Here is a 26,765-nt window from a genome sequence, read left to right as displayed (position 1 = left end):
GTGTGTGTGTGTGTGTGTGTGTGTGTGTGTGTGTGTGTGTGTGTATTAATTTCTTGCTACACTTTAAGACAAGGGTACTGTATTTCTCACGGTTCTTCTCCTTTGTTTTGGTTTTCCCAGACACAGGTATCCTGAAGGCCACTACAGCTCCAAAAGTGGATGGAGCAGTCAGAGCGACTACTATGCAAAGTATTACTCTGGCCAGTATGATTATGGAGGTACGTGCAGCAGCTGTAGCATTAGCAGGTGATTTCCATAGAGTGCCTGTGAGCGTGTGGCCCTGTGCAAGTCACAGTGTTCGCTGATCCAGGGTCACATTTCCTTTCACTGGTCTGTTTTTGTCCTAAGAGCCATAGTGACTGACTCTTCTTTGCATCTGAAAACAGTCATTTGATGACCTCCACTGAGCAGTCACATCTCACTATCATGTTAGCCATTGTAGCTGCCAACACATGGGTGTGATGATTGGTAGTTCTGGAGTGGCCTTGTCCACTTATGACTGCTCAGGTGTGGGCTGATGAAGCAGAGAGAAAGCTGGAGCCAGCTCCTCAGCCTTGTGGGCCACATTTGCATCTGGGTCTGTGTAGCTCAGAGCAGAGCGTTTACTTAGCATACATGAAGCCTTGGATTTGATCCCTAGCATCTCAAAAAAACCCAAAAAGATGCCAGGCATGGTGGCACACGCTTTTAATCGCAACACTCAGGAGGCAGAGGCAGAGACAGATGGATCTCTGTGAGTCCAAGGCCAGCCTGATCTACATAGTGAGTTCCAGGCCAGCTAGGACTATGTATTGAGACCCTTTTTTTTTTTTTTTTTTTTTTAAAAAAAAAAAAAAGGTGCTTGTATTGAGAGAAGAGCAAGCTGGTTGCCCTGAAGTGTCATAGACAGCAGGAAGCAGCTGTCCTCTTGTGGGTCAGGATTTGAGCTCCAGGCCTTGCCTGACACTCCTGAGCCGAGCTTCTGCTCCAGGGAGCTGGGCAGCTCTGTGTGCTGCTGCATCCCTCCACCCTTTGTTCTTTGCTTACAGACCCAGGTCGCTGGGATCACTACTATGGGTCTCGCCTCAGGGACCCTGGCACCTGGGATCGGAGGTACTGGTATGACTCAGAACACCTCCCGTATCGGAAGGAAAACTGCGCTTACAGTGACAGGTTGGTAAAATGCACGTGCGTGAAGGAAGCGTAGAAAGCTGAGGTGTGCTTGCTTGCCCTCCCATGTCTTTGGCGTTAGTCTACTGTAGTTCTGGCCCTTCTTGGAACAGTTTCCTGATGTCTGAAAGAGGAAGCACTTGCCACACCTCGTGCCCACCTTTGGGCTTTGCAGGATGAATCTGCCTCAGATATGTTCCCTCCCAGTGGCTCTGGGAGGACCAGGGATCTGTCTCCTTTCTTCATGTCTCTTCTCCATCCTGCCTATACCCTAGGGCAGGGACCACACTCAAGGTGCACCTGCCATGTGCTCTCTGAGGTCAACTGAGTCTGAGTCTGGGATTTGGTTTCTTATGCCTGGGCTGCAAGATGAGCCAGGATGAAGGCTGTGCCTTAGGATAGAGGGAGGGCCAGCTGCAGCCTCAAGCAGTTCTGGGAAGTTGCACAGTATCCCTGGGAGGTGCCCTTCCAGCTCCCACTCTTCCTGGCCCCTGCTTGCTCTAGGACCGAGAACTATGACGATCATTGGAGGTATGACCCTCGCTTCACGGGTAGCTTCGATGACGACACTGAGCTCCCCAGGGACCCCTACGGGGAAGAGGCGGACAGGCACAGCATCCACAGTGAGCACTCGGCACGGAGCCTGCACAGCACGCACAGCTTGCCCAGCCGCCGCAGCAGCCTCAGCTCCCACTCACACCAGGTGCGCTTGGCAGGGCCAGGGCCAGGAAGAACGGCAGCTGTGTCTGGGACCTGACTCCCTCTTTGTGTCATTCCAGTGGTGTACCCAGCTCACTCTGTCATTCGTGGGAACTCACTTTCCCTGCTTGCTTTCTTTCCCAAGAGTCAGATTTACAGAAGCCACAATGTGACTGCCAGTTCCTTTGAGGCCCCTCATGCCCCAAGCTCATTTCATGGTGATTATACCTATGGCGCCTATGCCAACAATTTCAGCGGCGCCCATGGTTTTCCAGAGTACACCTACCCTGCAGACACCTCCTGGCCTGTTGTGGAGCAAGGTACGTCTCAGTGGTTCAGTGTGCAGCCACCAGCCTGGGATGGAACAAGGTTGTTAGTCAGCCCCTCTTTGTAGTCTGTGCCCACTGTCCTGAGTGGCACAGCTTGCAAGTACAAGCCAGTGCTGGTCCTTGGATGCTGTGTGGCTCAAGGTCTTAGAGCTGTCTGCTTGACAACGTCTGCATTGTTAAAGTATGGCTTTGAAGCCGGTCCCCTTCTTAGTCATGTCTTAGGTGGCACTTGTCCATGTTCCCAGCACTGTCCATGTGGGTGAGCAGTCTTGGAGGGAACTCCCTGTTCCTTCAAAGAACTCTTGTTCCCAGACTTGTGTGCGAGTCTCATTCTGACTCCCTCCTGGAAAGCCACAGGAGGGGAGGTATGAAGTCAGAGGGTGTAGAAGACACCTCTCGTTCTAACTGAAGCACTGTGTCAGTCAGTAATCTCACTGTTCTGTGGTAGTTGCTGGACTGTGTTGGGTGCTCTGTGGTGGTCTAAAGCTAAGCTGTCGGGGAGCTTGGGCAGAAAGCCTGAGCTGGGGTCTAGATCAGAAGCTGTGAGGCACAACCAGTTCACTGCTCTTGTTCCATTTATTTACATTCAGTTCCATCAAGACCAACCTCTCCTGAAAAATTTACAGTGCCTCACGTCTGTGCCAGGTTTGGTCCTGGGGGCCAGCTCATTAAAGTGATCCCCAACTTGCCTTCAGAAGGACAGCCTGCACTAGTGGAAGTCCACAGCTTGGAGGTAAGTCGGGGACCTGCCAACCCCATGCACCCCATGCTTCCCAGTTTTCTGTTGGAAAAGGTGTGTCCTGGGATGGTCCAGCCGCAGGGCTTCCTGTGTTTGTGTTTGCCGGAAGGCATTCTCCTAGAAGCCAGCACTTTAAGCAGCTGCTGCAGGTGTTAGATTTGGTTTTATTATGTGACTTTTTCTGCCTTCATTCACATTTTTTTGACCTAGGGAGGGTATTCATTTTGCCAGTGAATTTTTCAGTAATGGACAGAGATTGAGCAAGCCTGCTCTGAGCAAGTCTGGGGGTGGGGTGGGGGGCACCCTGCTTTGCAGCCCCAGAAGCCTCTCATGTCACATCTGTTGAAACTCAAATAATTTGATTTTTCTGTTTAAAAATTGTAAACTTCGGCCGGGCATGGTGGCGCACACCTTTAATCCCAGCACTCGGGAGGCAGAGGCAGGCAGATCTCTGTGAGTTCAGGCCAGCTTGGTCAACATACTGAGTTCCAGGACAGCTGGGGCTACAGGGAGATCCTGTCTCAAAAAGGCCAAAAAAAAAAAAAAAAAAAATTGTAAACTTCATTTGTGGTCCATGCTCATGTAACAGTGCCAAGCACCTTCACCATCTGGGTGGAGGGATAGAGGTGGCCTCAGGAGTAGCTGTGATAGCCTATGGTTATTCTGACCGCACCCTCAGTCATTCTCCGGCCCCTCTCATTGCAGACCTTACTGCAGCACACATTTGAGCAAGAGGAGATGCGTTCCTTCCCAGGACCTCTGGGCAAGTGAGTTCCTTGCTGGGGTCTCGCTGTCTGCACAGGGGCAGCTGCCAAGTTTGGCCTCATAGTTCTGGCACCTTCATTTACCAGGTGTTCCTTCTTTTCCAGAGACGACACCCACAAAGTGGATGTTATTAATTTTGCACAGAACAAAGCTACAAAATGTTTGCAGAATGAAAGTTTAATGGACAAAGAGTCTGCAAGTCTTCTGTGGAATTTCATTATTCTGTTATGCAGACAGAATGGAGTACGTTCCCTTTTACTTCTGGAATGTTCTCCCGTTTGCCTTTAGGACCACTCCCCTGTTCCTTTCCTGAGCTGTGGACATTATCAAGCCTGCATAGCCAGCTTTCTCAGGAAGCATCATGGCAGCAACCTGTGAGAGTAGGAGGGGGAGATGTAAATTTGGGAGTGAGCTAAAGCCTCTCCATTGTGGGAGGCTGGGTGTCCGTTGTGTCCTGTCCCCCTGAAGAGCCAGGCTTGTTTCTGAAGTGTCCTAGCATGTGGCTGGGCCCCTCCCTGGCAGCATGAGCCTCGTCACCTGGCTGGAAATACTGTCTCTAGTGAAGCAGTGTGTTGCTCTCTGTCTGTCCCTGTTGACCCTGTAGACCGTGGTGGGAACAGACATCGCAGAGCTTTTGTTGCGAGACCACAGAACCGTGTGGCTTCCTGGGAAGTCACCCAATGAGGCAAACCTGATAGACTTTACCAATGAGGCCATGGGACAAGTAGAAGAGGAGGAATCTGGGGAGGCTCAGCTCTCATTTCTCACAGACAGTCAGACGGTAGCCGCCGACGTGCTTGAGAAGGAAACCGAGAGGTTCCGAGAGCTTCTGTTGTATGGCCGGAAAAAGGTTAGTAGTCTTCAGGGACCCTGCAGGTGTTTTGCAGTGTCTGCCTGTCAGCCCAGGTGCTGGGCACTTGGCAGGGAAGGAGACCAACCCTTCTCCAGGGAGCAGCCACAGCTCTTGCCATTCAAGGGTGTCTGGCCCTTTGCCTGTTGTTTCTGAAGGCATCCATTGTGTTTCCTAGCAGCCTGTGTGGAAAGCTCTCCAGCTCAGTTTTCCATCATCTCATGCCACTATGCCCAGTCATGTCTCCTCATAGCAGGTGCTAAGGCCTGGAATTGTGGGGGGGGTGTCTCTAGGATCCCTACACAGTTGTTTACACAACAGTGAACCCCGGTTGTACACAGTGCAGGGAGGGGCCCAGAGTGGCCTTGGCACTCTGTGCACAGGAGGACTGAAAGCATGCTCATTGGGACAGAAGACATCCTGTTCTGGAAAGGCTAAGGGCAAGAGGCTTGTGGGATTTTCTGGTGAGCATCTGTTAGTTCTCTGTCCTTCCATATCATGATCAATTTGGGAAGTTTGTGGTTTCATTCTGGTTTGGTTCTAGGGATTGAGGCAGGGCCTTGTGTATGCTAAGCGGCGAATTCCTTGCAGTAGACGGTCTGGGGCTAGTGCTGCCACTTGTTCCCCAGTGTATGGTTCTCCACATGGAGTGGAGAGTACAAAGAGTGGCACATGCAGAGCTCAGGAATGGACTGTGGGATGAGGGAGGAGGTGGAGACGAGATGGTTGCTCTGTACACTGGGTGCACGCCTGGGTGCGTGCCTGGTGGCCTTTTGTGCATCTGTTCTGACCGCAGCTCCACCCTTCTTTTCTGTGTACGTGACTACAGTGGGTCTGCCTGCTGCAGTGCTAAGTACTCTGATGGTTCACAGAGCCCCCGAATGCATTGCAGGATGCTCTGGAGTCTGCCATGAAAAACGGCTTATGGGGTCACGCTCTGCTACTTGCTAGTAAGATGGATAGCCGGACACACGCCCGAGTCATGACCAGGTGAGCGCTTGTTGCATAGCCCTGTCTGTTGCCTGGCCCTGGCTCTGGGGCACACAGGGTTCCCGGCTCAGCAGCAGAGCTGCCGGCTGTGGCTCAGGCTTCCTTGGCCCTTTTTCAGGTTAGACTGCTGAGGGAGTTTCACATTTTTTATTACCTGGTGGTTTTTAATTTTCCATAACACCTTAGTGAACTCTTCAGTGTTCATTCTGACGGTTGAATAAAGGGTGGACATTGGGCTATGGTTTCTTCTAGCTGAGCCAGAGTTAGAGCTTTCCAATCTCCTCTCCATCCAGGTTTGCTAACAGTCTTCCGATCAATGACCCTCTGCAGACTGTCTACCAGCTCATGTCTGGGCGGATGCCCGCTGCATCCACGGTGAGTGTGCAGGTTTCTGGGACACTGGTGGACAGTACATATTCCACTGGAGATGGTGCTTGCTGAAGACCTCACCGTGGAGTCTGTCTGAGCCCTAGGTTTCCTGCTTCTGCTTCTTCATTGGGCTTGACCAGGAGGGAATGAGAAGTGGCACTTTTTGAAGAGTGATTTATTTGGTGCTCACTGTAGTGTTGTGGAGATGAGAAATGGGGAGATTGGAGGCCACATCTGGCGATGGTTTTGTCCAACCTGAACAACAACATGGATGTTGAATCAAGGACCATGGCTACGATGGGTGATACCCTAGGTGAGTTAGGCATGAGGTGGGCCTTTGGCTAGCGTGTGTTGGACCCCAGAACCTGGTTGTGTGAACTGTGCCAGGATGCATGAGAAATACGACTTTCCTTTCTCTGGTGTCTCTGGCAACTTCCCTGGAGAACTTTGGGGACTGAGCTGTTCCTCTGTCTCCCACCAGCCTCAAAAGGCCTCCTGGACGCTGCACACTTCTGCTACTTGATGGCCCAGGTTGGCTTTGGGGTTTATACAAAGAAAACCACGAAACTTGTCCTGCTAGGTTCAAATCACAGGTAAGGAGCCAGGTCCCCAGTGTTTATTTTCCACAAGGAGCAAAAGATTCCACTCCTTCACTTAGTTTGGAAGTGGCCAGCCTCACGTCTTTACCACACTGAGGAGTGACCTGCTCTGAGGTGATGATGCCAGTAATTGGCCACTTTTCAAAAGAAATAATTCACTTCTTCCACAGTTTGCCATTTTTAAAGTTTGCCACCAATGAAGCTATTCAGAGGACAGAGGCTTATGAGTACGCTCAGTCCCTCGGGGCACACACCTGCTCCCTACCTAACTTCCAGGTGAGCAGGGGCTGTGGGGGGTGGCCAGTGTTTGCCAGTGCTTGTTTCTTTAGGGGTTTTGAATTCTCACACAAGTAGTAATTTTTGAGGGCATCTTGAGTATACGTTTGATCAAAATGCTCAAAAAGGAAACCACATTGAATAGAGGATTTTTGTTCTTAATACTTTAGACATAATACCTACAGTCCTTGATTTCAAGTACCTCATGTGAGGCACTTTTTAATGAGGTTTGTGTGATCTGACGCAGCTTGCGTGTGTGCTTGCATGCCTGCGTGCTGTGCATGTCTGTTAGTAGTAGGGGATGTTTACAGTATAGCTCATCCCATAGGAAAGGCACTGTCTTAAAGTGTCTGGCTGTAGCCTGGCACTTATCATCATAAGCCATTGACCAGATCAAAAGTGTTATGGGGAGAGTGGATTTCTCAGAGTCTTAAGTTTACTTTGACCCTGAGCTATCACAGTGGATACTGCTGTTAGGCACTGGGTGGGGTGTTGGCAGGTCGCAGATCTAAGGCTCTTGGCAGATTGGAAGCCCCAGGATGGTGCGGCTGTACGTGTTTTTCAGGTGTTCAAGTTCATCTACTCATGCCGTCTGGCAGAGATGGGGCTTGCCACGCAGGCCTTCCACTACTGTGAAGTGATAGCCAAGAGCATCCTGAAGGACCCTGCCACCTACTCTCCAGTGCTGATTAGCCAGCTGGCTCAGGTGGGGTCTTCTTGAGTCTTCCTGTCGGCTACCTCTGGGAAGGTGCAGGTTTCCTCTTGCTGGGCTTGGGTTGCTGTGAGTGGGACTCAACAGAGTGGCACCCCGAATCTGCTTTGTGGATGAGTTTAGATGCTTCAGTACCAGCCACTTCCAACGTCTTTTCCTATTGATTTGATCAGCTGCCTGGGGCAGGTGCAGAGAGTACACGGCCACTGTTAGCAGGTCCCAGTATGTCAGAGTGTCTCATGCCCAAGAGCTCCATTCCTAAAACTATGTCCATGTGATACCTATGAAAATGTGTTATTATGGAAATGTTCAGACCTACAGGAAAGCACAGAGAGAATTAAGGAGGCTCACAACCCTGTCCTCCAGCTTCAGTAGTCCTTACATAACAAAACCAAACTAGGTTCAGCTGTACCTGCCCACAGCCCATTAATGCTCCATCAGAGAGCTGCACTTTCCCTTGTTAACTGAGCACTGGGACGAGGGAGCAGAGGATGAGACATTAGGGCAGTGCACAGGAGCCTTTCCCTTGTCGGGCCTATTGACCCATGGTGTGTGCACCCAGACCTGCAGAGAATTCCACCCTTCAGGCTTGCTCTGATCACCAGCTTCACTTTAGAAACCCTTACATGACCTTCATTCAACACCATCTCAGAGTATGGTGCACCTGGAAACAGGTTTACTGATGCCATTTGGCAGTAACAGGGACTTTGTTCTTTGGGTTCTAGATGGCTTCCCAGTTACGCCTCTTTGACCCTCAGCTGAAGGAGAAGCCAGAAGAGGAGTCCTTTGTAGAGCCTGCCTGGTTGTTGCAGCTGCGGCATGTGGAGAGGCAAATCCAGGTGTGCTTTTTTGTGTTGCTTTCTGTTTTTCAAGACAAGGACTCGCTGTGTAGTCCCTGTACCCCTGGAATTCCCCATGTAGACCAGTCTCTGTAGGCTGGTCTTACAGAGATCTGGCTGCTTCTGCCTTCTGAGTACTGGAATGTGCTCCACACCTTGAATGTGCCAGGGTGTGCCTTTTGTCAGTACAGCCATGTCCTAGATCTAGGCCTAGAGGTGTTTGACAGTTTGTGCCCATTGTTTCACACTGAAGGCATTTGATGGTGACTTCAGAAGTGTGTGCAGCATTGCCCAGGAGGGGGCAGGAAGTGTGCCACCCATTGGGTAGAGGATGTGAGTGGGTTCACAGGCACTGCCAGGGCACAGGCTGCAGCTCTCACCCTGTTTCCTTTAGGAGGGTACTGTGCTGTGGAGCCAGGGTGGAACTGACCCCCAGCAGTGTCCTAGCACACCAGGCTCTGAAGTGGAGCAGTTGGACGGCCCAGGACTCAGCCAACAGGCAGGGACTGACAACCCTCTCCTGATGCTAAGCACTGAGCCCTTGATGCACGGTGTGCAGCTACTGTCCACAGGTGGGACCCTTTGTATCCCTGCCCTTGCTTACTGAACAGGGATGTCTGCTTTTGAACAGGGATTATTTTGCTCCCAAGAGAATTGAGACATTGTATGCCTTTGTGGTTTGAGGACCTCTGGCCTTCCTTCAGAACTAACTCTCTTGATGCTTCCTCCTTTAATGAGCCCAGACACCACTGCCCCACCTGCCTTGGCCCCTGACCTGCTGCCTGACTCTTGCTTGCTTCCCTTGGAGCTTCCCTTGTTCCATCAAAATAAACTCTACTGCTACCTTCCTGCCCTGCAGCCGCTTCTTACGTCGTCCTCATTTCAAGAAAGTCCACCTTGTTCCTCCAGCAGTTGGAGCACTGACCTTCACTCATGCCCTGAACCTCTGTCCTAGACAGGCAGGCACCCTTTCTGTCCTTCTGCCCGTGCTCTGGGAGGTCTCCATTAGGGCCTTGTGGGGTCAGTCCTGCTGCCCCCAACCTGGTGCTCCAGCCACTCCTGACTCAGCCTGCTGCTGGGCCCCCCTGCAGCCTGCCCTCCATAATGGCTGACCACCCCTACCTCTTACAGGTTTCCAGTCATGGTCCTCAAATCTTGAGTCTTGGTGCTTGTCTTCTTTCTTCCTGGTTCATTCCCTGCATCAGGGTTCTTGTCTTGTTTTATTTTTGGAGATGGAAATCTCACTAGGTTGTCCAGGCAGGTCTTGAATGTGTGGTCATAGTTCCCAGCTCAGCCCCTGAGCAGCTGGGCTCATGGGCTTATCCCCGTGCTGACTCTCTGCTCTGTTCACTGTGCATCCAATGCCAACTCTATGTTCTGTTCCCTGCCTGTCTAGTGCCTAGCATGGAGCTGGCAGGCAGCAGGACCTTGTTGCCACATTGACCTCTGTGAATGTCTGTGCATAAGTGGCCTGTCCGACTCCTGGCAGTGGGGAGAAGGGTCTACTAAAGTAGTAGCATTGTGCCAGGGGCCACTCATGGGCTGTCTGAATCATGCTATAGGTTAGGGCCCATGCCACTTGTCATACCTCTGATCTGCACCGAAACCCATCCTGCCCCGGGACTCCTAGACCCCATGTCATACCTGCTGCTGGGCACCAATACCCATCCTGCCCCTGGACTCCTAGATCCCACGTCATACCTGCTCGTGGTCACTGATACCCATCCTGCCTCTTGGCTGCTAGAACATGAGTTTCTGCTTTTTCTGAGTCAGCTGTGGGTGGTGGTTTCAACTACCTCGTTATAAAAGAAGTATGGCTGTGCAGAGCAACTTATAGGAGGTGTGCTTGTGATGTGCCGTTCTGCCTGTGAGTGGTCAGCCTCAGTGACCTTAGACTTCTTCTCCACTGTGCCCTGCAGCTCCACAGACACTCCCTGATGGCCAGCCAGCCCACCCTGCCAGGGTGCCGGTGTTTCCAGGGCCAATGTCCCAGCGCCCCCTGGAGCTGGGTCCTGACTATGGACCCTCAGGGTCAGCACTTGGCTTTCCAGAGTCCTCCAGGCCTGATCCTGCAGTTCTACACCTGGGGCTGGCCCTACCACCTGCTGCACCATGTATCCAGGAAAATGGGCCTCCACTCCAGGAAGCTAGGAGTTCAGACCCAGGTGTGTCCGCGGAAGTACAGATGCTGTACAGATGGTGTTCAAGGAAAAGTGGAAGAAATTGTGCGGACCAAAAGGTCAAGAATTTGCAAATTGAATGGGTTAAAAGTCAGAGCAATAAAAATAGTAACGCTGGGTTCTGCTGTGGCTTGGCCGTGTGTTCCACATGAAGCCTAACTGGTCATTCAGGGCCTAGCAGAATGGGTCTGGGCTTTTCAGGGTCTGTCTTGCCGCCGTCCTGAGTCCCTGTGGGCTACACAAGCAGAGGTGGCAGATGTGTCTTTGGAAGTCAGATTTGGTGGCTCCTCTGTCTGGCTGTGCCTGTCTCGTTGTCTATTTGAATAGGCCTGGCTCAGACAAGCAAAGCATCCGCCACATATTCAGGAAAACCATTCTGATTTGGAAAGTACCGCCTGTTGCTAAGCCTGGCAGCTAGCCAGCTTGTTCCTCCACCTGTCCTGCCAGCACCCTGCTCCCTCCTTGTCCCACTGCTGAGGCCCTGGACCCAGTCGTTATTCCTTGCTTTGGCAGGTGTGGAGCCTCGGGATTCACCTGTCAGACACTCAGCTCCAGAGCTCAGTGAAGAGGATTTTCATGGAAACTTGGCTCATCTGGTACTTCCCATACTTTTTTAAACTTTTCTGTAAAGTTTGTTGAGTTGGGTACCTTGACTCCTTGTTCTTTGCATGAAAATAGGAAGGTAACCAAGGTAATAAGATGACTTTAAATGTGATATTTTTTTTCTCCAGACAGGGTCTCCCTGTAGCCACAGTTGGCCTGGATTCACTATGGAGACCAGGCTGGCCTTGAACTCGCAGAGATCCGCCTGCCTCTGCCTCCCAAGTGGGGTCTAAAGACATGCGCCACCACGCCTGGCCTAAATGTGATTCTTAAAAAGGAAGTGTTCCTAAAATCATTTTGACCAGGGCTGTCAAGATGACTCAGTGGATAAGGGCACTTGCTGCCAAGCCTGATGACCTGAGTTTGATTCCCCTGACCCACATAGTCAAAGGACGGACTAACTCCTTCAAGTGGTTGTCCTCTAACTTCCACACACTTGACATGGCACATGTGTGCCCATAATACATACACAAAATAATTAATTTTAAAAATCATTTTAGGGAGCTGGAAAGATGGCTCAGCAATTAAGAGCACTAGCTACTCTTAGAGAGGACCCAGGTTCAATTCCCAGCACTCACATGGTGGCTAACAACTGTCTGTAACTCCAGTTCCAGGGGATCTGACTCCCTTTTCTAACTTCCAAGGGCATTGCAGGACTTGGGTGCACTTACACACATGCAGGCAGTACACTCATAACATAAAATAAAAATAATAAGTATTTTTTGAGCCGGGCGTGGTGGCGCACGCCTTTAATCCCAGCACTCGGGAGGCAGAGGCAGGAGGATCTCTGTGAGTTCAAGGCCAGCCTGGTCTACATAGTGAGTTCCAGGACAGCTGGGGCTACAGGGAGACCCTGTCCCCGCAAAAAAAGACCTAAATAAATAAATAACAAATATTTTAAAAATCACTTTAACCCTTCAGATGTGAAAGTCGGTAAGAATGTCGGTAGAGAAAGATGCAAAAGTGAAAGCTGAGCTGTGTGAGTTTTTTCAGCAGAAGACTCGTTCTGTAGTACAATCCCAGATTTAATTTTCAAGGGTGGGAAACCTTGCTGATTTCGCACCTCTTTACAATAGACCTGACACCTCCACTGCTTTCCCTGAAATTGCTGTTCATTATAGCAGACATACAGATGTGCCTCTGTGTGCTTCCAGTCAGGAGGGACAGATGCCATATTCTGGAAGCTTCTTTGTAGATATCTTGGTATCCGATCAGTAGGTACTTCCTGAAGGTGGGACTTTGTCATTTCCAACGTCTTGCTTCTGAAAAGTAATAGCAGAAATGTCTCTGGGAGTCACCACTTCACCCAGGAGTGGACGGTTTATTTGTGTGTGTGTGTGTGCACACACATCCATGCACATACATGGGTACCTACAGAGGCTAGAAGAGTTCATTGGGTCCTCGGAGCTGGAGTTATAGGTGGTTTGAGCTTCCAGATTCAGCTGCTAGGAACTGAACTCCAGTCCTCTGCAGGAGCAGGAAGTTCCCTAACAAGCCGTCTCTCCAGCCCTTTTATTTGTAATATTGCTATTACTGTGTGAGTACGTGTGCCGAGATGCTCCTGTGGAGATCAGAGGACTAGTTTGTGGAGATGGTACTCTCATTCACATTTACATGGTTCTTAAGGATTAGACTTAGGTCATCAGGCTTGAGTGGCAAGTGTTTTACCACTGAGTCATCTCCCCAACCCATGAAGAGGACGGTTTTTAAAGTTGTTACTTGTAAAAAGCATGCTGCCCAGCACTAGCTGGTCTTGGCTTCAGTGCGTGCACATGTGCATTTTTTGGAGCACTAGGACACTCCTGTGAGGTGCTTGTGGCTGGCATTTCCCTAAGAGCCCGGGAAGGCTCCCAAGCGCACAGCTAGGGTGTTTTGCATCCCCTCCTTCCTGTTCCTGCCAGTTCTCTCCCGACCGAAGGAGACACTGAATGGAGCACATCTCTCTCACCCTCCTCTGGTTCCTCCCGGGAGCCCCAGGAGAGTCAGCTTTCGTGTTGCCTTATGGCAGGGCTCCTCCAGGGCAGCACAGGAGTTGGAGACCCCCCCGGCGTGGGATCATGGCAGTTCCAGTTTGACAGAGACTGCTCCTGAAGTGAAGAGACCTGCACAGACTGTCAAAAAGGAGGCCAAGGAACCCAAGAAGGTACAGCCCAACCCAGCCGCTTGTCTAGTGGGCAGAGAGGCAGGCGGTACTGGAGGGAAGCCCAACACCCTGGGGCAGTTGGAGGCACAGAAAGGCATCTGCTTTTGTTGTAGACCAAGTGTTGTAAATTCCTTTCTCAAAGTGTAGCATACACACGATGAAGTGTATAGAGTGCACAGCAGCTGGATAAGTGTTTGTGTGTGTGCGCACACACATATGTACATGCATGTGTGTGCATGTGGGGGCGTGCAGGCCCTGTGTGTGTGTGCATGTGGGGGGGCACACAGGCCCTGAAAGTTTCCCTCATGGCCGCTCTATGACAGACAAGCCCTAGAGCAACCAGAGGAGAAGGGCAGCACGTATTTCCATCATCACCTGGTAATCTACTGTCCATGCTAGGGCTGTATTTGTCCGTGCTTCCGAGTTAATGTTGGGACAGTGCTCAGATGGGGCTGTTTAAGGCAGTCACATGAGCGTTCTCTGCATCCCTCGGTGGCACATGCACTCATTGGTCTTGAGAGTCTACTCTAGGAAAGAGTGTAGGTTCCAGGGTACATGTGTGCTCAGCCTTGGGGACACTGCTAGGCAGTGTACTGTGTGACCACAGAGCCCTGCTTGGTGCTGGATCAGTGCCACAGCTGTGCGGTGGCATCCTGGTTGTCTGTGCTTCCCCAGGCAGCCTGGGTCTTGCCAGCTTCAGAATAGCTGTCCCGCTGTGTTGGTGACGGTTCACTGCGGTTCACTTATGTTCCCGGATGACCAGCAGTGCTGCTCCTTGGCCTGGGCTTGAACCTGTGTGCTCCTTCATCTCATGCTTGTTCTAGCCCTAAAGATTTTTTTTTAATTTTGCATGTGTGCGCTAGAAGTTGTGAGGTTCCCTGGAGCCGCAGTTACAGGCAATTGTGAGCTGCCCGGCGGTAGTGCTAGAAACTGAACTCGGATCTTCTGCAAGGGCATTCTCTGCTGTCAGCTGCTGAGCCCTCGCTCCAGCCCCCACAGTTGTGCATTTTAAGAGGGTTCAGCATCTCGGATTTCTCTCATGTGGCAAATTTTTAAAAATAAACCTAAGTTTAATGTAAAATGAGCATGAATTGTGAGCTAGACCGTGCTTCAGTTGTTTGGAGTTTTTTGTTTTGCGGTGCTGGTGATGAACCCAGGGCTCATGTGTACTGGGCAGGCACTGTGCTACTGAGCCACTGCCCTTCAGACAGTCTTTACCTGAGCAGGTAGCTGCAGGCCTCCCAGGGCAACTCATCTCCTATGGGTTTCTAGAGGGGACCTGGATGTCTGTAGCTGCTGGCTCCTTTTCTAACAGAACAGTCCAGTGTAGTAAAGCTTGATGTGCACTCCTGCCACCCAGATCTCTGCACAGGAAGGGAGCTTTGTGTTGAGGTCATCCTGACTCTGCCCAACTTCCACTCCTGGGGTGAAGAGGGAACCCCAGGCTTAGTGTGTCAGAGCTCAGATGTGGAGAGTTTCCAGAGGTGGCATGTAATCTTCCTGGATTTTGCTTATAAAAGATATATGTAGGGCTGAGTTTGAGGCTCAGTGGTACAGTGATTCCTGGCCTTTGAGGGGCCCTAAGTTTCTCCCCAGCACCGTGAATCTGTGTAGATCATTTCACAGGAGGACCCTTTTGAGACGCACACTTGGTGCAGTAAGCACATCACTCATCGCAGAGGTACTAACCCCATTAACACTGTCCTCAGCCCTTGCCCTCCCTCAATCTGCATCGCATCTCTGGGGATATGGCTCCACTGTGGATAGTGTGAGTGGCGTCACACAGAGTGTCTTTTTGTGCTGGCCCCTCACTGGGAAGTGCACTTGGGCTCTTCTATTTTCAGACTGAGTCCTGGTTCTCTCGTTGGCTGCCTGGAAAGAAAAGGACAGAAGCTCATCTGCCAGATGACAGGCACAAATCAGTGAGTGTTGTCAGACAGGACCCGGGAGTCCCGAGGGGAGACAATTGCCTATCACTGGTTGATGGCACAACACGTTTGATTCAGAACAGACCTGAATGTATAGACATTTTCTGAAGTTATAAAATGTCTTATTAATCAGATTATAATTCTATTTAGTTTTTTAAATGGAATTTTGATGATTTTCATATACTGTAATTTGATGTTATTTTAATCCTGTTTAGTTTTAGTCTACAGATTTTTTTTTTTTCTTTTTTTAAAATCTTGGCAGATTGTTTGGGATGAAAAGAAAAATCAATGGGTGAACTTGAATGAGCCTGAGGAGGAGGTAAGTGATGCCTTTAGTTAAGTCCCTGTGAGGGGGAGGGGTGCCTGTTTTGCTCCCTGCCACCTGGGCATCATGCCTCCCTTTGGAGAGTCCTCACCAGTCTCCAGCGTGTTGAGGGCATTGCTGAGCTATCTCTTCCTCTGCAGAAGAAGGCTCCACCCCCACCTCCAACGTCGTTCCCCAGGGTTCCCCAGGTGGCTCCCACTGGGCCTGCAGGACCACCCACAGCCTCCGTGAACATGTTTTCTAGAAAAGCAGGTAATATAGCTACAGCAGAAATCAGAGGTGTTGGGGTAGAACAGTGTCCTACAAAACCTACAGTATGCAGAGTTCACTCAGCTATCACAGTGGCACACTGTCAATACTGGAGAGAACAAGTTTCCACCCTTAAGGGAGGAGCCGGGACACAATATGTCTTGTCATCTGAATTGATGGCCTGGAGATGCAAAGTGTCCCATTAGTCAAAATTGTAGCCTGTGTGACAGGGGGAATGGAGGCCAGGCCCAACAACCAGTTCTGTCCCCAGGCCCTTCTTCCACGGGCCCTGCTTGCACTTCTCACTCAGTGGGAACTGAGTATGTTGGATTCTGGAAGTGGCTTGGTATGCACTTGAATTTGACTCCCCTTCTCCTGGGTAGGTGGGTCCCGAGCTCGCTATGTGGACGTTCTAAACCCAAGTGGGACGCAGAGGAGTGAGCCAGCTCTTGCTCCTGCAGATTTTTTTGCTCCACTCGCCCCGCTCCCGATCCCTCCTAACTTGTTCATACCACACCCAGGTAGGTAACCCATGTGCTAACAGGTCCATGTCTGTCCTTGCTTCTGACCTGATCAGCCTGTGTCTATAAGCCTCTCGCCCCAATCATCACTAGAGTGACTAGGCCACGGTGCATAGGACCAGAGGCTTGCATGCACTTCCTTGCCAGCTGGCCTCTCCTGAGGGTCCAGGATGGAACCCTTCTCTGTAAATTGTTGTAAAGGCTCCCCCAGAAATCAGTGTGGGATGATGGCTTCGTGTCCCCTCATTCACAGATGCAGAGGAGACACAGCCTACAGATGGGGCTGGCAGCAGGGGACAGGTGCCAGCTGGGGCTCAGTCTAAGCCAGAGCCCCCCTTGGAATCCCAGGTAGGCACAGTTCAGTGGGAAGGAGGTGAGGGGCTCCCTGAATCCCATAGGATTCCCTTCTCTGCTAATCAGTGTCTGATCCATCAGGTGATGCACTGGTCTCACTGTTCACTTTTGACAAGTAGAGATAGAAAGTAAAGGGTGGGTGCCAGGGCATGAGGAGGATTCTCAAGGTTTAGTCTGGAACATGGAAATCTGGAGGTAGGTGGTGGCTCTGGAGCAGTGGAATGCTCCAGTGCTTCCAACTGGGACTTAGTGTGCATAGTGAATTCTACATTGGACATATTTTACCACAACCTTAAAAATAAGGAAAAAAATTAAGTTAGAAAACTGAAGAAATTAGCAGTAGTAAAAGTTGAAAAATAAAAAAGTGGAAGCTGGAGAGGTGTCTCAGTGGTTAAGAGCACTGGCTGCTCTTGCAGAGGACCTGGGTTTGGTTCCCAGCACAACCATCTGTAACTCCAGTTCCAGAGGATCCAGTACCACCTTCTGACTTTTGTGGGCACTGCACAACATGGGCGTACTTACACACATGCAATATACTCACACATAAAATAATAAAGTATTTTTAAAGCCGGGCGTGGTGGTGCACACCTTTACTCCCAGCACTCGGGAAGCAGAGGCAGGCGGAGCTCTGTGAGTTTGAGGCCAGCCTGGTCTACATAGTGAGTTCCAGGCCAGCTGGGGCTGCAGAGAGACCCTGTCTCAAAAAGACCAAAAAGAAAAAGTATTTTTTAAAAAAGAAAAAAATGTGTACCTTCACCTGAAAAGAGCTGATGACCTTTTTTAATAGAAATCCCAGCCTGGCCCCGACCTGTGACTACTTTACTTGGCTCTGTAAAGTAGAGGAGCAGTAATTTCAGATCCGAAGGCTGTTGTGGGACTCAAATAGCCTTGTGGGCTGTGCCAGGCATGTATTAGCTGTTGCACCAGGAGACACCGTCTGCATGACGCCTTATGTAGCAGAGCAGCCTGGAAACTATGCTATAGGCTCAGGGAATGTTCTGCCTGGTATGAACCTTTAAACTCCCCCCGGGGGCGGGGGCACTACCGCACTTCCTCTTTATCTTCAGCAGGTGCTAAACTCTGCAGTGTTACCCCCTGGTCCCGAACTCTCATCATCTAAACTGGATGGCTCCCAGGGAGGAGAGGTAGGGAATGCTGTCCTCTGTGTGAGTGTAGTGCATGTGTATGTGTATGCATGTGCATGTGTGTGGGCGTCAGTGTGCGTGGTAGGGTGTGTGGCCTGGAATTGAGACTCAGCCACCTCAGTTTAGCTCAGTGACTTCGTTAAAAATGTGTGTGTATGCCGGGCATGGTGGCGCACGCCTTTAATCCCAGCACTTGGGAGGCAGAGGCAGGTGGATCTCTGTGAGTCCAAGGCCAGCCTGGTCTACATAGTGAATTCCAGGATAGCTGGGGCTACAGGGAGACCCTGTCTCAAAAGACCAAAAAAAAAAAAGGTGTGTGTGTGTGTTTGTGTGCACGCACGCGCGCACATGCCAGATGTGGTGGTACACACCTTTAGTCCCAGCACTCAGGAGGCAGTGGCAAAGATCAAGGCCAACCTGGTCTACATAGTGAGTCCCAGACCAGCTGGGGCTACAGGGAGACCCTGTCTCAAAAAGACTTAAAAAAGTGTGTGTGAGTAGGAGAAGGAAGCACAGGATGGAAAACACTTAAAAGGTTTTGTGTCCAGAAAGCATTAGCTTGTTTGATCTCCATTGCATAGGTGTAGGGTATAGAGGCGATGACACTCTCTCAGTCCAGACCTCCCCTCAGTGTAGCCCTGAGTCAATTCAGAGTTGTCACAGGATGAAGCTGTTGTAGGCCGAGGGCTGGACAGCGCCCCTTCCCCAGAGTAGTGGCTCTTTCCTTAACCAAACTGGGAGCTTTAAGCTAATTCTGGCTGTCCTCGTTTGAGTGACATTGATTCTAATTGAACGGCCTCATAAAGCTTGTGAAGCTCAGCTGGCGGCTTGGAGCAGTGGTGTGCATGCTGATTTTCACATCTGTATTTTGTGTGTGTTCTTGCTGTTCCGTAGCTCTCGCGCTGTAGCTCAATGAGCTCGCTCTCACAGGAAGTGAGCCGGCATTTCCATCAGGTACCTGTGGCTGGCGGCTCTCTCCTTCCACGGGGCTGGCTGTGTAGCCCATGTCGACCCCTTAGAGAGTCTGCTGTCCTCATTTTGTCACTAACTGCACCCCTTGTCTTACCCAAGCATCGCGTGGGCAAAGATGCAGTGTTCGTTTTCCTAAAGGGCCCTTGGGTTTATGATTGCCCATCAGATGCGCTGGTGGTGGACTCGCCTCCCAGGGTTCAGAGTGCTCAGGTGAGCTCTCTAACTCTGCTCCTTGTGCAGCGGGCCTGGCCCTGGCCGCACTGTCAGCATCTTCTGGGTCAACACACCAGTTGGGAAGAAAGATTTCTTCTTGCTGATGAGGCTTGAGGAAGTCTGTCTGCAGTCAGCAGGAGTGTGGTCATGATGGCCCTCCAGGGACCAGCCTGGGGGAGATGAACGCTCCATCTTCTGGTGGTGGCGTGGCTTCATCACTCGCACTCAGCGGAAGGGCTCAGGGACATTTCTGGCTGTGTTTGGCTAAAGGCTCTAGAGCATGCTCTCCGGGTCTAACTGCTTGGCCAGCACTGATGGCATCTCCGTGCCCTGTGCTCATTGTCTGCATGTCATTATTCAGAGTGCCTCATTCTGCATGGGCTTTGAGTTTCCATTCTGTGACCCATCCAGTAATGAAACCCAGTGTTGCCAGAGCTGTCTCCACCTGTGGCCTCTGTGGAGCATTAGCAGTCCTTTCTGAGGTGCGGCTTGTGTCTGCTGCTGGGACAGCAACTGCTGTGCAGCCCTGACATGCTGAGGTGCTTTTCTGTGCTTCACAGGCTCCTGGAGACCACTGCCCCACAGGGGGCCCTCCCGGCGGGGCTGTGCCCTTCTACAACCCTGCTCAGCTGGCACAGGTGAGTGGACCTTGCTTTTGTTCCCTCCAGCCTGACTTGCCTGCCCGTCTCCAACTCCACTGACCAGTGAGTCTCTTCTCTGGCTTCTTTTCCTGTTTGATTCAGAGTGGCACACCCACAGGACGGGGCTGTGGCCTGTAGCCTTTCTCAAGCCCCCATGCCCCTCTCAACCCTCCCCCCATAGGTTCTCAGTTGACTCAGTCTACAGCCTTGGTCTGCCCATGCTCCTTGGTCACTGCTTGGGGCTCTTCAGGTTCAGGCCTTTTATTTCTGCTCCTCTCCATGAGCGTGAAGGTTCTGGATCCCAGGGAGCCCACGTGCTCCTTTCTGGGTACAAGTATGAGATATGTGAGTGTCCCAGGGTGGATTCTGGGGCTGAATCCTTGACTTCTAGCCACAGGCCCTCACCACCTTTTTCCCCCTCCTTCTCTCCCCTTCCCCCTCCTCCCCTCCCTTCTCCTTCCCCTCTCCTTCTCTGCTTCTCCTTGGGAGCAGCTGTTCCCAACAGAGGCCCCTGATTTGGAATCTTTCAATGCCTGTCCTGGCTAATCCCTTCACAGCTGTGCAGTACTTCATCTCCACCGTTGAGTTGTGGAGAACCTTTATGTCTGCCCCAGTGTTGGGTTGAGGGCTGGCCAGGTGGAGCCTTCTGATGGGTCTGCCTTTTCTGGTGCCCATGTGAGATTCCAGGCCCCTGTCCTCTGGCTCAGGCCTGGAATGGCATCCATCCTCAGGGGTCTGTGCTGTTGTGCTGTCATCCATCTGTCTGCACAGTCCCCCTTCCTCAGTCATGGTTGTCTACTTCTACCGGAGAACCATTCTAGAATGTGCTTTCTTTCACCCTACCCCTGTCTTTTGGGGGAGTATCATCTGGCTACTGTTTGGGGAGAGTCATGGGGGGAAGAGCTCTAGTTTTCATCTAACTCATGGCTTCTGGCCCAATACATAGCCAAGGATCACCTTGAACTTTTTTTGTTTTGTTTTGAAACAAGGTCTCCTTGTAGCTACATCCAGCTGGCCTGGAACTCACCATGTAGACCAGGCTAGCCTCAATCTCACAGAGATCCACCTGCTCGTGCCTCCAGAATATGGGGACTAAAGGTGTGAACTTTTGATCCTCCTGTATCCACTTCCCAAGTGCCGGGATTACAGGCATGATCACCACTCCTAGTTTATGCCATGCTGGGTTCCAAAGACAGGGTCTCATACTTGCTAGGCAAACACTCCACCAACTGAGCTGCAGCCACAGCCTTGGGCAGGCAGCTTGTTTTTAGAAGGGCAAGCAAAGTTTATTGTGAAGAAACAGCTCCTGCAGCCTGGAGAGAACTCAAAAATGAGCTGTTTGACCCGAGAGAGGTCTTGAGGGAGAGGTGCTGGTGTTGTCTCGTGGGCCCTGGCTTCCCTGTGCTTTGCAGCAACTGCAGACCACCGGCCACTGTCCACCCCTGGACTCACGCAGCACTCAGTCGGGCCAGCTCTGGGGAGCTAACCTCAGTTCTCATGGTCCTGATAGAACCAGAGCAGAGCAAAGCAGAACGTGTCTGTGGTGCTGTGGGCTAGGAAAGGCTGAGCAAGAGACTTGGCCCTACAGGAAGGTCTCATGCTTTTAACCAGTCCAGAGCTGACCTGTTGCTCAGCGGTTCGTGGCCTTATCCTGCAGACCTCACCCTGCAGCACAGCCCCTAGGTACATGTAGATGCTGTTCCTTTTGTTCCAGGCTTCTGCCACCTCGGGGAACTCAAGGACGGGGAGGATTGGCCAAAGAAAATACCCAGTATTGAACTAGAGTCTTTTGTTGTGGATTCGTGCTTGGAACCCTGAGATGACTAGATGACTGTTCTCCACCAAGAAACAAACTGGCTGCCCAGGGTCTCAGAACCCAAACAGACATGGCAGTAACTCAGAGCCGGTCATACTGTGTGCCCCCCCCCCCTTTGCCACCCATGTGTATGAATTACTGAAAAATTGATTCCATGGTTCTTTCAGATGCTGGATAGACTGAATTGAATTCAGTCTTAAAAGAACAATGTTTCTTTCTTAGTCACTTAAGACAAATTAAGGATATAATAAATACTTTCAGTCACTTGAGAACACCCTGAAGACAATTTAGGCTTCACAGACCAATCCCAGGGTTCCTTAGGATGTTGAGAGAAAAAAGTGAGTGCTTGACCCAGAGGAGCCCCAGCTCCACTGCCTGAGCAAGCCCTGCCCTGTTCTGTGAGCCAGCAGGAGTGCACTAGCTGGGTTCTGAGTTCTCCTCCAGCTCCTCCAAAGGGCCGTCAGATGACAGTGGTCACAGGCTGGGAGGGAGGCCCTGGTTACCAGGGGTATGCCTCTCCAAGACATTTCCAGCCTTGCTTCCTTTCCCATGGCCTGATTGGGACAGGCATTTTCAAGTGCTCAGAGAGCAGAGCCAGCATCACGGCCCAGTCACTGGGAGGAGCCCCAGGAACCTACTGGTTGCCAAGCAGCTGTCATAGCTGCATGCTGCAGAGCATCACCCTCCTGCCAGGCACGTGTGGGATGTCACCTACAGACATCTTTTAAGGACTTGCCGGCATCTCAAAGGGAGTGGCTTCAGGAGGTGTGTTAGCAGACACTCTCTGTACTTGGCATCTCCACCCTCAAATGCCCACTGGGACCTTCAACAGCTACTGACTCAGCCTCTGCCTCGGAAGCGTCACTCCAGACTCCGTGCTTTAAGGCCTCGCAGCCCCTTCCTAGAACCGTCCTGTTGATTTAAGGAGGAGGGGAAGGAGATATTTAAATATTTATAAAAATCTACAGGTGATTTGAGTCATTTCTGTCGGGGGGAACATAAATGAATCTTTGATTTAATTTAGTTGTAGAATGTGGAATTAGGACAGCCCTTCCTGGTTTCCCTCATCATCCAGGCAAGACCCACAGAACGTTTCCAGAATGCTCATGTATGAGTGTGCCCGGGCTCTCCTCTTCCTGTCTGTCCCTCAGAAAGCCCTGTCTGTCTGGGTCAGTAGCAACTTGTGTCCCTCCGTGGGACTCGGGCAGGACTCCCTGCAGTGCAGTCCTGCCCAGGCCCTCTGTTGACTGCCGGCCACTTTTGATTCAAGAAGCGTCCTCCGGTGGGAGCTGCTATTTTTCCTAAATTCAAATTGTTAAATAAAATATTTTGGGCTCTCAAGTACCTTCGTTTCTGGCTTCCTTTGTGTTGTGGAGGGGCTGGCCAGGGAGGGCTGCTGGTGTGGGCCGGTGTGGGCCGGCCACTGTCGGGAGGGGCGGGGCCTCTGCGGGGCGCGGCTTGGGCGCCGAGTGGTCCTCCGGCCGCCAGGGGCCGCCGTGGGCGTCCGCATGCTCGCGGGCCGGGCGGTTCGCAGAGCAACCACCGAGCGGGGCCGGGGTGACCACTGGGTCCGGCCGGGGCGAGCCCTGGGCGGGGGCGCGGTAACCCCGGCGCGGGGCGGTGGTCGTTGCTTCAGCCGCAGAGACTGTGCGGGCCCGGCTCCCCGTGCCCGGCCCGGCTGCAGCGGACTTCGGGCGTCGGGCGGTCTTGCCGGCCGAAACGAGGGCGCAGGTGAGCCCGGCCTGCATCCGCTGGCCGGGGCGGAGGGCTGGGGTCGCCCGCAGCGCCTCGCCGGGTGCAGCGGAGGGGACAGGAGCGCTAGCCCGGGACGAAAGGCAGCCCGCCCGCCGGGCCTGGCCGCGCTGTGCTGCAGGCCGCTATGCTGCAGGATGCTGTAGGACCCGCACCTGGCCTGGGGATCCCTGCTTGGCTCAGGCGTCTGTGAGGACAGGACTCCAGCCATGCAGCCGCCGGCCGTGCTCCTGAAGGACCACCTCGGGCCACCGAGAGCCACCCGAGTTTCCTCTGCACCCAGCCAGTGACCTCTGACGTGCATCCCTGACAACACGTGTTGCTAGCCGCCCGGAGAGGAGGCCAGGCTACCGTGGGTGAGGGCTGGCCAGGCCCCGATTATGCCCTCCGAGTCAGCTTGCCTGCGTCACACGGAGGCGCCTGGGCAGCTGGAGGGCAGAATGCTCCAGGGACAGCTTCCCAGCACTGACAAGAACCTCACCCCAAGGCCAGACTCCCTACCTGCCACTGGCTCTGAGCGCCCAGAGACAAAACCCATGCCTCTTTTCAGCATTCCAGCTAAAATCAGCAACCAGGACCCGCAAGCTAAGGCAAACTCCAGCACCCCACAGCCCCCTATGAGGCCCAAGTTGGAGCGAACCCTGTCTCTGGATGATAAAGGCTGGGGAAGGAGGCGTGTCCAAGGCAGTCAGGAGGACCTGGCAGAGCAAAATGGGGCTGGTCCCTGCAGGGGCTCCGTGCAGAACTCTGTCTCCAGGTCACCCCGCCACAGTCGTCCCCTGCCCTGCCTCAGCACATCCTTGCAAGAAATCCCCAAGCCCCGAAGGGCCACGAGCAGTGAGGGTGGAAGCCCATCCTTGTGGAGTGACTGTCTCTCTGGAATGATCAGCACCTCCCTGGACCTCCTGCACAGAGAGGCTGCCCCAGGTGGGGGCTCCCCCAGGCTGGCCAGCCTGCATCCCTCACACCCACCACCTTCCATGGACCTCACCATAGCCTCCAGCTCCCTGAGGACAGCAAACAAGGTGGACCCTGAATATGCTGACTACAAGCTCCGCATGCAGACCAGGCTGGTCAGGGCCCACAGCAGCCTGGGGCCCGGCCTGCCCCGGAGCCCCCTGGCTGGTGATGACCTTTCCATTCACTCAGCCAAATCTTCCTTCAGCCTGCTGGCACCCATCCGCACCAAGGACATCAGAAGCAGGTAGAGCCTCCTGGAGGGAGGAGTGGGTTGTTCCAGGCCTGTCAACTCGAGGCCTCTGTTTGTGGGTCAAGAACGAGCTGTGAGCTGAGCATGGTGCCTCCTGCTGGTAACTTTAGCGCTTGCTACGCTGAGGCAGGATGATCACAAGTGGCCAGTCTGGGCTACTTAGCACCCACTGAAAAGAAAGAAAAGAAAAGGCAAGCTGCAGAGCGACCGTGTGCATGGATTCTCGTAGAGAGTGTCTAGGATTCGGGAATCAAGGAAGGCAGGGCAGATCTCCAAGCCCCCTCCCCCCATGCTGCTTTCCTGCCCCTCTGTATCTTTCCTTTGCAGCCTGGGCCATCCACGGGCACTGCAAACTTGTAAAACGTAGATGGTTCTGCACACCTGCCGTGCCGTCCTGGCTCCTGTTTTTATCTCCATGCATCATGCTGGGCAGCTTTCTTAGCCGAGGTCTGAACTGGCCCTTTTTTGTTTTCTCGGTATAGAGGGCCTTGGGTCTCTTTAGCCGTGTTATTGTTTAGCCACTGCCCATGAGGAGCGTTCAAGGCCTCTAACGTTGTTCGAAGGAGGGCTGGGTATCAGCATGCTCTGGGCTGCAAGTCACCATTTTAACAGGACACTTAGACACATGTAAACCCATTGGACCAAGTGACAGACATCCCAGGGACCACTTGCAGGGCAGTGACATGACTCTGCCCTTAGGAGAGTCTCCACACCATCTAGAACCACAGGGGCTAGGTGTCCTGTGCTGAGACTTGCTGATGGTCATGGAGGCCCCCTCACCTGCTGCATACCCTGTGGGCAGGGTGGTACCTCAAGGATGTACAGGCCTTTGTCTCCTGTGCTTGACCTCTCTGACCCCAGTAATGAATCTATATGGATTTGTCAAACTGGAAAGAGCCTGGGTGCTGTGCCTAGGTCAGCCCTCTCTGCCTGTGACTCCCCAGTACCACCTCTGGCTACCCTCTCCTGAGCCCAGAGGCCACAATCCACCAGGGGGACCAGACCAGAGCACATCTGACTGTTCACATCTGAGCCTTCTCTCCCAAGCTAGTCCCCTCCTGGGGTCTTGATCTTGGCCTGTGAGGTTCATCCTGCCCTTAAGCCCTCCCAAGGCCACATGGCTAGACATAGGGTAGGCGGGGAAGAATGTATAGATGGCACCTGTATTGTTTCCTGGAGCTGCCAGAGCATGTGACCATGGGCTAAGCAACAGAGGCAGAAGTCTGAAAGGGAGGGACAGCATGACTGCCCCCCTGTAGAGGGCTATGGGGACTTCCCTGTCCTCTCAGCGCACTGTGACCTCCGGTGTGCCTGTGACTCCATGTGGCCACTTCTCCCAAGCTCCCCTGTCAGTGACATGGGGCCTCCTCTGGAGATGCTCTGAAAAGGCTTTTTCCAAAGAACCACATTCTGAGGGGCCAGGAGTCCATTCGGGTCCCTGTAGTTCCTGAAGGTCAGCTCACTCCCAGCCCCCGTGGTCAACCCTACAGGTGGGTGCTTTGTGCCACATCTCTTCACCAAGTCACTAGTAACCAGAACTATCACCTGTATTACAGTGCTCAACAGAAGGTCCTTTAAAGTGTGAGGTTTCTTCAGCATATGTACAGAATATGAAATGAGAACAGGTCTGAATGGGATCCATAAGCCCCTGTTGCATCATGGGGGAAGGACTGGAGGAAGGCCCCGCCCGGTTCTGCCCCTCACCTTACACGTCCAGTTCATTCTTGATGAGTAGTCAACCCATGGTTTTTCTGCAAAATGCAAAATGTAGTTTTCAGCGGTTTTCCCGTGCGGCCATCCCTGTGGGGAGGAGGAGGCCACGGCCTGTGCGGCCATCCCTGTGGGGAGGAGAAGGGCAATGGAGTTGACAGTGCTTTACTCAGGGAGACACAGATGCTGGGTTTTTTTTTTTTTTTTTTTTTTTTTTTTTTCACTGTAAAACCATTCTTAGTTTGTGGCTATCACAAGTAGCTGAATCAGGCCTGGGTCTTCTGCTGGCTGCTGTTCAGACTGACCTGGGTGGGTTCTCATCAGTCCCTCTTGTTCCCAGAGGCCACCAGATTGCAGCAACTGACCTGCCACCTGCCACTTAAATTTTGTGTATGTGCACGTGCGTGTGTGCGTGCGTATGCATGGACGAGCCACAGTGCACATGTATGAGTCAGAGGACAGTTTATGGGAGGTAGTTACACCCCCTTTTTCCCCAGAGGCCACCAGATTGCAGCAACTGACCTGCCACCTGCCACTTAAATTTTGTGTGTGTATGTGCACGTGCGTGTGTGCGCGCGTATGTGTGTGTGTATGTGTGGTTGTTGCTGTTATTGTGAATGAGGCATTTATTTTGCTTAGCTCAAATTTTTTTATTTTGTTTTGATTGACACTTAAGAATTGATATGT

At 52.2% G+C, this 26,765-nt stretch overlaps 2 protein-coding genes across 11 annotated transcripts in view; both read left to right on the top strand.

Annotated features, from left to right (window-relative positions):
- The window catches only part of Sec16a (SEC16 homolog A, endoplasmic reticulum export factor), a 37,212-nt gene extending 14,464 nt beyond the window's left edge, over positions 1–22,748 (top strand). For 2 of the 8 annotated variants that reach the window (XM_029567722.1, XM_008841962.2), the window contains exons 4-31: positions 121–218; positions 1,029–1,152; positions 1,654–1,852; positions 1,994–2,168; positions 2,768–2,910; positions 3,622–3,683; positions 3,786–3,924; positions 4,286–4,531; positions 5,424–5,521; positions 5,815–5,896; positions 6,086–6,203; positions 6,372–6,483; positions 6,660–6,765; positions 7,331–7,471; positions 8,203–8,316; positions 8,711–8,888; positions 10,236–10,481; positions 11,010–11,092; positions 13,108–13,242; positions 15,087–15,164; positions 15,433–15,489; positions 15,636–15,747; positions 16,128–16,265; positions 16,519–16,613; positions 17,687–17,764; positions 18,659–18,718; positions 19,510–19,587; positions 21,305–22,748. In XM_029567722.1, the coding sequence (XP_029423582.1) occupies positions 121–218; positions 1,029–1,152; positions 1,654–1,852; positions 1,994–2,168; positions 2,768–2,910; positions 3,622–3,683; positions 3,786–3,924; positions 4,286–4,531; positions 5,424–5,521; positions 5,815–5,896; positions 6,086–6,203; positions 6,372–6,483; positions 6,660–6,765; positions 7,331–7,471; positions 8,203–8,316; positions 8,711–8,888; positions 10,236–10,481; positions 11,010–11,092; positions 13,108–13,242; positions 15,087–15,164; positions 15,433–15,489; positions 15,636–15,747; positions 16,128–16,265; positions 16,519–16,613; positions 17,687–17,764; positions 18,659–18,718; positions 19,510–19,587; positions 21,305–21,373 (3,364 nt within the window). In that variant the 3' untranslated portion in view covers positions 21,374–22,748. Of the gene's footprint in view, positions 1–120; positions 219–1,028; positions 1,153–1,653; positions 1,853–1,993; positions 2,169–2,767; positions 2,911–3,621; positions 3,684–3,785; positions 3,925–4,285; positions 4,532–5,423; positions 5,522–5,814; positions 5,897–6,085; positions 6,204–6,371; positions 6,484–6,659; positions 6,766–7,330; positions 7,472–8,202; positions 8,317–8,710; positions 8,889–10,235; positions 10,556–11,009; positions 11,093–13,107; positions 13,243–15,086; positions 15,165–15,432; positions 15,490–15,635; positions 15,748–16,127; positions 16,266–16,518; positions 16,614–17,686; positions 17,765–18,658; positions 18,719–19,509; positions 19,588–21,304 lie in introns of those variants that run through there. The other 6 variants (XM_008841963.2, XM_029567723.1, XM_008841966.2 and 3 more) reach the window with 6 other exon arrangements.
- Positions 22,749–22,940: 192 nt separating this feature from the next.
- Inpp5e (inositol polyphosphate-5-phosphatase E) overlaps positions 22,941–26,765 on the top strand; it is an 11,859-nt gene continuing 8,034 nt past the window's right edge. For 2 of the 3 annotated variants that reach the window (XM_008841961.3, XM_029567724.1), the window contains exon 1: positions 22,941–24,362. In XM_008841961.3, coding sequence (XP_008840183.1) covers positions 23,539–24,362 — 824 coding nt within the window. In that variant the 5' untranslated portion in view covers positions 22,941–23,538. The remainder of the gene's footprint in view (positions 24,363–26,765) is intronic. The other variant, XM_008841960.3, reaches the window with a different exon arrangement.

The sequence above is a fragment of the Nannospalax galili genome, unplaced genomic scaffold (assembly GCF_000622305.1).
Source record: "Nannospalax galili isolate Female #2095 unplaced genomic scaffold, S.galili_v1.0 scaffold1421, whole genome shotgun sequence".
In the NCBI taxonomy this organism is placed as follows: Eukaryota; Metazoa; Chordata; class Mammalia; order Rodentia; family Spalacidae; genus Nannospalax; species Nannospalax galili.
The sequence above is the reverse complement of the archived record's forward strand: the minus strand, read 5'-3'. Positions and strand labels throughout refer to the sequence as shown.